The following is a 10,441-nucleotide window of genomic DNA, read 5'->3' as shown; positions in this document are numbered from 1 at the left end:
GGTTTGAAAAGAACTTCAAGTTTCAGACTTTCTGTTAGGGAAACAGTTTTCTATCTGCTGGGCAAATGACAGGCTCATATACGTGAATTAAACTTTGCTCCACCTATTGTTCTGGCGGTGAATTGCTTGGCAACACACGCAACCTTCAGGGAGCATAAATTGCTATGAGTAAACCAAGCGCCAGCCTCTAATACATTCGGGTTCGGTTGAAAAAAATGCCAAGGTTCGGCAGAACCCGAACCCCTCAAAAAAGACCAATATTCGGCCGAATCCGAATCCGAATACTGGATTCGGTGCATCCCTACTTTTCAATGGAGGTGAGCATGTAAAGGACTGCCATTCTGAGGCCAATGGTAAGATTCATGACTTTATTTTCAATCAAAACATTGTCTATACAAAACATTGTTCAGTATACCACACTGGCACAGTAACTCAAGATGAAAACCATTGGAAAGTTACAAAAAACAGTCACCACATTTGTAGATATTAAAATAAAAACGCACACAAACAAAATATAGTTTAGCACTTCAAAAATACTTTAGGTTACAAGCTACATTAGAGCACTACCATCATCTGTAGTTGTGATGTGAATCATATAGGGATGCACCGAATCCAGATTTTTAGGGTTCTGCCGAATACCGAATCCACTGGTTAAGATTCTGCCGAATCCGAATCCGAATACCGAATCCTACATTAATGAAGTAAACAACGTCAACATCAGTGTATTTTTCGTTTTATTTAATTTTCACTGGGAAAAAATAGGCAACTTTCTGCAAAGTAAAGTGTTTTTCTTAAAAAAAAAAAAATAATATGTTTGTAGACTTAACTGAAATGAATGTTATTGAACATTAATCAATACATGGATAATAGAATTTCTGTTAGGGAACCTGTTATCTATCTGCCGAGCAAATGTCAGGCTCATACAAAAACGTTAACGTGAATTAATTGATGCTAATACCTAGAGCGGTGTCTATGGGATTTCCCATATACGTTAGCATTAAGCTAACGTATTTTCTATCACAGTAAAACATGCAATACTATGTGATCGATTTTAGAAACGAATGTTAGGTGATGAGATTACTAAAATGTATTCTGCATGTCTGCTCAGTTTAACAGTGCTACCCAAGCAAAGGTTTGAAAAGAACTTCAAGTTTCAGACTTTCTGTTAGGGAAACAGTTTTCTATCTGCTGGGCAAATGACAGGCTCATATACGTGAATTAAACTTTGCTCCACCTATTGTTCTGGCGGTGAATTGCTTGGCAACACACGCAACCTTCAGGGAGCATAAATTGCTATGAGTAAACCAAGCGCCAGCCTCTAATACATTCGGGTTCGGTTGAAAAAAATGCCAAGGTTCGGCAGAACCCGAACCCCTCAAAAAAGACCAATATTCGGCCGAATCCGAATCCGAATACTGGATTCGGTGCATCCCTAGAATCATAGCAATGGATGTTCAAGACTTAAAATGCACTACTGATTCAATATCCAAAGGCACAAGTTACAAATTAAAAACAGGTTTTAGAAAATAAAACTATACAGAAACACTTTAAAGACATTGTCACAAAGCGAATAGTATGATGTAAGGCTCAAATCCATCGACTATTGAAACTCACATTGATAATAGAAATATACAAAGTTCTATACTTGAAAGATGACGAATACAAAAAAACAGACTAAAATGTGTCATGACATCTGAATACCATTTCCTCTTGCTTTTAAGCATTTTACAGAGATGTACTACTGTATACAAAAACGTAGTTGCACACATCTGACAAAACAGCCAACAAAGTAAACCATGCTATATTGTTTTTTTCTTAATTCTTTCTTTGTTATTTTTTCATATGTTTGTGTGGGGAAAGCATGCCAGCACCACAGTGAGGTCTGGGACAGCGGTATTTTCAATATTTGAAACCTTATAGACAGTGAGTCACCAGAAGCTAGAAAAGATAAACGTAACTGCACCGACCACGGATTTCACATTACTAAATTAGGGCGTTCATACTATCTCACAGGAAAAGTTCTCAGGCATAGAGCTTAGTGTACCATACAGTATGCAGTACGGTACAGTACAGTGACTGATATTAAACAGTTTGACATCAGAGGGAGGGTGACTGCAATGGTTGTCCCCCATCCCCCTGCCGCACCAGGAAACCCTCTGCACCTGTAGCGTCTGTTGAAAGTGCAGACAAAAGCGCAAAACGAAAACAAACCGAAATGTCACATTTTAGTCCGTTAACAAGCCTCATCAAACCACAAATAACTCTTTTAACATAGGAAGTGCCAAACACCTCTGATATTAACAACTTTCGCTTTCATATTGCTCATTATTTCGAACAACCTACAATACATTCTTTTTTTTACATGGTGTTCCAAAACATGTACACTGTATTACAACTGTATTGCACAATAAGGGAGAAATATCTTTTTTTCTTGAAATATTGGAAAACATCACATTAAAATTATCACATTATAACTAAGCAGCATTTAACAATGATTGCCCTGTGCAAATGGTAGACACAAAGATATGTATATTAAATATCTAAAGTCAAGTAAATGCTAAAGGATTTACATATATAAAAAAGCTCTCTCACGTCACCAAAAACATTACATCCTTGCATTCCTAATTGAGTAAACAGGACTTAATGGGAGCTAGTAATAGGCACAAATAAAAGATTGGCACATTTTCAGATAGTCTTTTAAGGAACTTGCAAATTGGAAATAGGTTATGTACTTCACTTCTGCTGTATCTTTAACATGTAACATTCAAGACTGACCATGTCCATACATCAAAACAATCCATGTGTTTAGAACTGCACCTTCATGTTGGAAGAGCGTACAGTTGGGCATGATTCAACATTTCCAACTGCGTCAGCGTGCACATCAAGAGAAGCAGGTGACACAAAGTTAGTCATGTGATGCTACTCGGCTGGACTGCAGTATGAGATTATCATTTTTCCCCCATAAAAAAATAAGACACTAGTGACAGCTAACTAGGACCTGAAGCCCTGCACTCCCACCCCCTACATTACACATTAACTCATGTATTTTTTAACTCAAAACCGTGGAAAAGTTTTCACACAAACTATAAAGACGCTCTGACACATGCAAACTTAATTTTTGAACTGCATAAAGTTGCCACGACTGTTAGGCTACGATTGTTTTGATCAATCAAGCACATGGAGATTGTCTGTCGATGACCTCTTGAAGACATGTTGAAAAATGGACCTGATTACTAATGGTAGAGGGTTGGAGTAGGATGAGAAAACGGCATGGTCTTGCTCAGTGGTACCGTCCCTTATTCTGGCCATGTCACATGATCTACAAAGGCCAATGCCTTCAGAGTAACCGAGGAACATAAGCCTATCGGTATCTATCACACAAGGGATTCAGTACAGTTTACCTATACAGGACTGGGTAAGGCGCTTAGCACGTCCAGATTGAAAAGAACTTAAAACATCTGACAAACAAACACAAAATGTATAAAATGTTCTAACGATTAGCATTGTGAGATCCTCACAATTATCAGAACCTCCACCAAAAAACAAATTCACAACACAGTCTGCAAAATGTCAAATGTTGACAGTGATTGCGAGGGCAAGTTTCTCTGTATCTCAGGGTATGTTCACCATCCTTTCTGTCACAAAGCAACAAAGACAAGCGCTTTTAATGCACGGGAATATGCTTGAGGTTGCCAGCTCCAGACAGCATCACAGTCCAGTGTGCACTTGGAGTATGTACTGTAATTCCAAATGGCTCTTACGGAAAGTATGTTAGTCATCTGTCATTTCCTATGCAATCACAATACAAATTACATTTACACCAAGCCATGTTGAATAATCTTAAAAAAAATTAAAAACAATAAAAAAACAAACAAACAAACAAACAAAAAACATACAAAGGGAAAAAGGAGTATGACTGCCAGCCACCAACACAATCTCTATCCAGTGTGCACTCTTGTGTTGGGACTCAGAGGGGCTCGTATGTGTTATTTATGTGAATACAGGAGCGTCACATCTTATTCTATGGTAATGGAGACAAGTGCTTTTTTCTTTGTGCGTTCCTCCTGCTCTCCATCCTCCTCTTCATCTTCCTCCAGGACCTCCGGAGAGTTGATGGCGACACTGGTCTTTGGCTCATCCGACACCACCACCACCTCCCCGGCCACCCCCCGTCCCTGGCCCCCCCGGCACACTGGGGCCTCGGGCGGGGCCATGGAGGGGAGGAGGTCACAGTTCTGGGTGGAGGACACCTGAGATATGACGGGCATCTGGACAGAGGAAGAAGAGGAGCTGCCACCTTCGAAGGCCTGGTCCGTCATCTCAAAGTGGCCCAGCGACTCCTCCTGCATTTGACTCAGGTACTCGGGGAGGAGGAACTCACTACGGCAGTGTGAGGGGGAGGGAGGGAGAGAGGGAGAGAGGGAGGGAGAGAGGGAGGGAGGGAGACAGAGCACACCAAGCGTCATTTCACTGCGCCACGTCACACCTGTCAGGAAAAACACTCTCTCTATGGCGTCTTGCTCGACTAAACCCTGAAAGACGAGAAACGTCTATAAAAGCAAGCTTGGCCTGTGCTAATGGTATGGAAAACAACCCACTTGTGTAGAACAAAAACACACACACACACACACACACACACATCTGCATATGCTGAGGTTTCCCCCTCGAGGTATTTTTTCTTTCTTTTTGCTTGCGGAACAAATTGATGGACGGAGCTATATAGGAACGCCGGGGCGGCTGGAGCCAGACGGCAGAGCCCACCTGGCTTAGGCACCAGGGGGGGTCCGGCGGCTGTTCCTCGTTATCAGAGCAGTGAGACACACGTATCAGGACACATAATGCAGCGAACTGATCGCCTGCGAGCGCCGACGTGTGATGTGGATGGAGCAGGTTTAAGGTTTTTGGAGCAGAGGCCAACGCATTGCCTCATTCCCCCTGCACTTGGGAGCCGGGGCCAGTGCCGCCGGAGTTTGTTTTTGCTGGACGCGGCCAGGCGGCAGAGGCCAGGCGAGGGGAGGGGGGGAGCTCCGGAGCGTGGCTAAAGAGTGGGGCTCGGCGAGCTACGCGTGCCTGCGGCTAAGCTAACATCACAAGGCTCTATTTCAGGGTGCCCACTTTTGCACTACAACAAGGAAGGCTCAGTGCAGATAAGAAGAGCTCCAGTAACAACCTTACAGTTGAATCAATGTGCAATCAGTCTCAAATAATGTATGGTATCTCTGTTTGACATTTACCCACTAACTTAGCTACTACATAAGACCTATACAGTGAAGCCAATTATTATGTTATCATTACGTTATTTAAAAACACAATGAGCTGCCCATACAATGGACAACACAGCTTGGCTCACAGCTTGCTTAGTTAAACAACAGTAAAGAAGTACCTAGGACATGGTTTGCGTAGTATAAACTGAAGCAGAATGTTTTCCTGGTATAAAATGAAGGCACTGCTAAAAATACATTTCATAAAAGAAAGGCCTGACAGCATTACTTAGCTGACTTATGTGCAGCTGTAACGTATGCAGATAAAAGTGCGCCTTTGGCAAGAAAAACAAATCCAGATAAGAGCCATCCAGATGTTGCACCGCCATGAACGCCTGTCTTTTGTAATTTAATTGCATTTAGGGAACAACATATTTCCTTTTTACCATGTTTACAACTGAGTTTCTGGCACATGTGTTATAGAAACAACTTAGACTTTTAATATATAAATTTTCTTTTTAACTTACTATGTAACTTTTCAGTACCTGGTTACTGAACATGCATTGCTGTTCTGAATGGGGGAGTGGTGGTGCTGTTGTGTGATGTGTGAACCCTGTGTGATAAAGAATCTTTTCATAAAGAAGGTTTCTTTATTTTTTTGTGCTCTTGCTGGCCAAAAACCTCACCTGGTCTGGAAGTAGTTTGCTAGTTCTGACGCCTCATGGTTGAGACTCCTCAGGTGTACGATTAAATTGCCGGAGTTGGTAAACATGGCGCCGCATGTTTTGCACTCGTAAATCCGAGGCTTGCGGATGATGTGGCGGGAGACCCTCATGTGGTGCTTATATTCACCGAAGGAAGTGAAAGTGGCGCTACAGATCTGGCACCGGAAACAGCGTTTACCTTCGTGCTTCAGCCGATGCATCTTTAGGGAGTAGGCCCTCGTGAACTTTTTCCCGCAGCGGTCGCACTGGAAGGGCTTAATGCCTGCCAAAGGAAACAGGGGGGAGGGGGGGGGGGGGCAGAGAGAAGACCAGGGTCATGACGAGTCAGAGTGCCATCATGGACTGACCTCCGAAGAGGAAGGGGAGGGGGCTACAACAGAAAAGGCTGAGCAGGCAAACTCAAAATGGGGACCATGGCAAAATGACATGCTTGAGTATATGGAGCACGGTAATGGCTAGATCAGAGTGGCCTCAGTGAATCTGACAGACATATATGCAGATAGACACATACATATCACACAAAGATGTAGAGCTAGACAGGGAGATGAAGACAGAACTGATGAGCTGACGGTGAAACTGGGATGCTGTAGTTGCAGCCTATCGGCATTAAGCTCCTCACCAGAGTGGATGAGCATGTGCTGTTTGAGGTTCTGGATACGGGTGAATCGGACCCCGCATGTGGGGCACTGGAAAGGCCGTGCCGGTCCCTTGATGCCAGGCCGGTTAGACGGGCTGATGTAGAGGTGGTAGGGGTACTGGACGTTCTCCAGCCTGGGGATTCAAAGAAGAGCCACCGCCATGTTATGAGGGAAATGACGCCAAACAGATGTGCTTCTCCGAAAGACGGCAAAACTATGAAACTTGTTTACCTAAATTGGTATTTTACTGTGTTTGCCATGTCTGATTTAAAACAGTGTATCGCTTAATAATTCTACGGTGTCCTTACTTAATCCTGCAAAGATCAGCAATGTATTAAAAAAAGGTCAGAAAAGAAACAACTGGTTTACTGGCTTAGGTGACTGGGGCTTTTCTTCCCCTTTTGTTTTGCATCATGACAATTCGTTTTTTTTCCAACACAAAACCCGAGATCCAAGTACTTTCCAGCGAGTGGGCCAAAAAGCTTCTGGCCTGTTGGCAGCCAGTCTACCCCTCTAAAAAGCCACGACAATATCACATTAGCTTCCACTCTTTATGGACATTGTATAAGTGAGGAAAGGATGGAAACAGGAACAATGAAAAAGATTATCCCCCTCCTCGGAGGGGTCTTTTTCGTGAAACTATAAAAGCGAGACGTTGTAAAAGGACACTCTGTAAAAACAAAGTTAAGTAAAAAGTCTTGCCTCTCGTCGTCCTCCATGTGACCAGTGGTATTGGGCGTCCCCTGAATGGACTGCAGTCCTTCTGTGACTCCCTCGTCGATGGAGCCTGTGAAGAAAGAGCCTTCCCTGAGCATCTGCGAGTCACCGTTGAGCGGGTATGCATCGAGTAACACTGTTCCAGTAAGTTTAAAATACATCGGCCAAGTTTACATTCCAGGGGCGAACAAACACTGAATTCATATGGTTGTCCGCTGGACAACTTACATCCCAAATTTGCTGCTCAGACTTAGAGTGTAGATGTTTTATTTCATATGTAGTTTTTACGAGGTTCTCCTTCTAATATTAATTTGAGTACCTGTTATGTTTGAATAACCTGACAGTTTATGATTTTGCCTGATGTGCAATCCCGGTGCAGTATTTGCCAAATAAATTCTTAAAGGTACTTTTAATGCTGCAAAATATTATGTACCTTTTTGTTTTTAGTGATGATGCCATCATGTCAAAACACCAGATTGACCTCCGACTTCATAGCTTCATAACTACCTCAAAGAACATGAGCTACACTAAATACACCACAATTTCAGATCATTCCAATGGAATAAAGTTTCACATTCTCAATTAAACTGCTCTTTCCACTCAATCAACTACACTTTCAAAGGAGCATCAACAACAAAACATTTGTCATTGGCTAACAGTCATTTTACCAGGAATTATTAGCGCAAATATTTCTTTTCAGCCCGCTAAATAGAGGACTAAAAGAGAAGACTGGGTGAAAGGATCAGAGGAATGGGGAAAATGAACATGTCTCGTTTTCCTAGTTGTCCAACAGGCAACTTCAATTATGATGAGTTGAGGCAACTGGGAAAAAAAAAAATCCTAGGTGCCCAAATTTCGGAACCTCGGCATGTGCCCCAAAAATGCAAATCCAATGTTATTTGTTTAATACTATGAGTACCGTGGAATGCATGCATCGTACTATGTTTACATAGGCATGCTCTCCACGTGTTTGGGCATGACACATTGTTTTGACCAGTGTATGAACCGTGGCCATGGTTATATTTCATTAGGAGATTCACTATCTACTGTATATACTGACTTCAGGTGTGATGATATAATGAGGGCTGTGGAGAGTGAGAGTGAGAGTGTGTGTGTGTGTGTGTGCCTGTACCTACTGACAATGACTGTGGGCTGTTGAGTGTGTGTGTGCGAGTTTGTGTGTGAGTGTGTGCGTGAGTGTGTGTGTGTGTGTGTGTGTGTGTGTGTGTGTGTGTGTGTGTGTGTGTGTGTGTGTGTGTGTGTGTGTGTGTGTGTGTGTGTGTGTGTGTGTGTGTTTCTCCGTACCTACTGACGATGACTGTGGGATGTGTGTGGGATGTGTGTGTGTGTGTGTGTGTGTGTGTGTGTATATGTCTCCGTACCTATTGTGGACTGTTGAGAGTGTGTTTGTGTCCATACCTATTGATTATGAGTGTGTGCTGTTGAGAGAGTGAGTGTCCATACCTATTGACGATGACTGTGGGCTGATGAGGAGGTCCTCTTGATTGTGTTCGCTGCCTGGGACAGTCTGCTGGTCACTGAGGGAGCTGTGGGAGGCGCTGACCGTATGCGTGACCTCCTCGTGCACCTCCTCGTCGCTCAGGCGCTCCACCTTCACCCGCACACTGTCCTCCTCCTCCTCCTCGGTGCCGGCGCTCCCCGCACCTGCCATGCTCATGGCGCGCGCTCCCTCGCAGGCCAGGTACTCCACCAGCGCCCTCGCGTTTGGGTCGGTCCCGGGTTCCGACGACGTCTCCAGGAGCCCCTCGGGCAGCTTGGCTTTCTCTGTGGTGAAGCGCCTGTCCATGCCAAACGGGTACGTCCAGCTAAAGGCCAGGGTCGGATCAACGGTTGGGGCCGAACTCTCGGGAAAGGAGGAGGAGGACGGTGATGGGTTGGGGACCTGTGGCGAGGAGGAAGACGCTAACTGGGGACTGGAGAAGCCTTTGCGCTTGCGGCGCGACTCTCGACACACAGGAATGTTTCTCTCCACCATGCTACATTCTGAGGACACCGGGGAGGGCGATAGGGCGTCCAGCGGGGCCAGCGTGCACCCCGCCTGGCCCTCGGTGGCATCCTGGGGCCCGGGCCGATTCTGGCCCGGCCCCGAAATGCCACCACTGCCGCTGCCCCCTGCGATGGAGGGGTTCCACAAGATGCTGGACTTCATGAACTCCGAGCAGGTGTTGGCCACGGCGAACATCTGCATGTAGCTGGCGGCGGCGAGCACGTCGATGATGTTCTCCGTGCTGATGGACAGCGTGGAGGTGTAGGCGTACTCCAGGAGGGGCGCGAAGCCCGCTACGGTCACGTGGTGCAGGTCGAGAACGGGCCGGTCCTCTTCCCTCCGGCCGTCCTCGCCGGCCTTCCCCATGAGCTTGGCCCGCAGGAAGTCGCTACAGCAGGCCAGGACCACTTTGTGAGCCAGAAAGAGCTGGCCCTGCACACGGATGGTGACATCGCAGAAGTGACCCTCACTTCGTAGGATGTTCAACTTGTCCAGCAACTCCTGACTGTGGTTAGGGGAATTGTGGGTAAAGGTCTTAATTCCCATATTTCAGGCCGGTGAAAACGGGTAGTGATCCTACAAAACCATAAGTCTCATCAGTAACAAGTTGGAGATAGTGCATCATTACAGAAATGAGATGAGTTCACAGTGGAATAACAATCTAATCATGTAAGTGTACAGTGCACACTAGACATATGTTTAGAGACCTGTCTTTAGAACTTTATGACTCTATAATGTCATTGGGAGCTTAAAAGTGTTTTTTTGTTCACAAATATTACCAGAAGTGAGTCAGTTTAAAACATTTTCCAAGTTTCCCTGACATTCTGGATGCAATGTTTGCCTGTTTCAGCCCTTAATGATGAGGATACGTCAGTCAATACTCTTACAAACGCGTCAACAGTTGAAAAAACTAAAACTGAAGTTTGATGAAAATGCTTGTTGTCTCATAAACAGCTGGCCCAGAGTGTTGCTGGAGGACGAGGGCGGAAGAAGGGTGTAATTGGGCAAAAAAAAGGTACGGTGAAAAACAGATGAAGTCATTTAGGCAACTAATCCAACAAAACAGAAATGCGTAGTAGAAGACTTGGTATGAGGACAGTATATGATATGACGAAAAAGAGTAGCAGACTTCACCTTCACCGTTCATGATTA

The 10,441-nt window shown here is 44.6% G+C and overlaps 1 protein-coding gene across 1 annotated transcript; it reads right to left on the bottom strand.

Annotated features, from left to right (window-relative positions):
- Window positions 1-3,635: 3,635 nt before the first annotated feature.
- zbtb44 (zinc finger and BTB domain containing 44) lies at window positions 3,636-9,841 on the bottom strand. The gene is made up of 5 exons (XM_080839960.1): window positions 8,746-9,841; window positions 7,267-7,351; window positions 6,546-6,697; window positions 5,888-6,188; window positions 3,636-4,380 (listed from the first exon to the last, which is right to left on the bottom strand). Exons 1-5 carry the CDS (start codon window positions 9,833-9,835, stop codon window positions 4,017-4,019), a joined length of 1,992 nt encoding a protein of 663 aa, XP_080696086.1. The 5' UTR covers window positions 9,836-9,841; the 3' UTR covers window positions 3,636-4,016.
- Between the last annotated feature and the right edge of the window lie 600 nt (window positions 9,842-10,441).

This window comes from Sprattus sprattus (assembly GCF_963457725.1).
Source record: "Sprattus sprattus genome assembly, chromosome: 1".
Taxonomy (NCBI): domain Eukaryota; kingdom Metazoa; phylum Chordata; class Actinopteri; order Clupeiformes; family Clupeidae; genus Sprattus; species Sprattus sprattus.
This window is presented reverse-complemented; position numbering and strand designations above follow the sequence as displayed.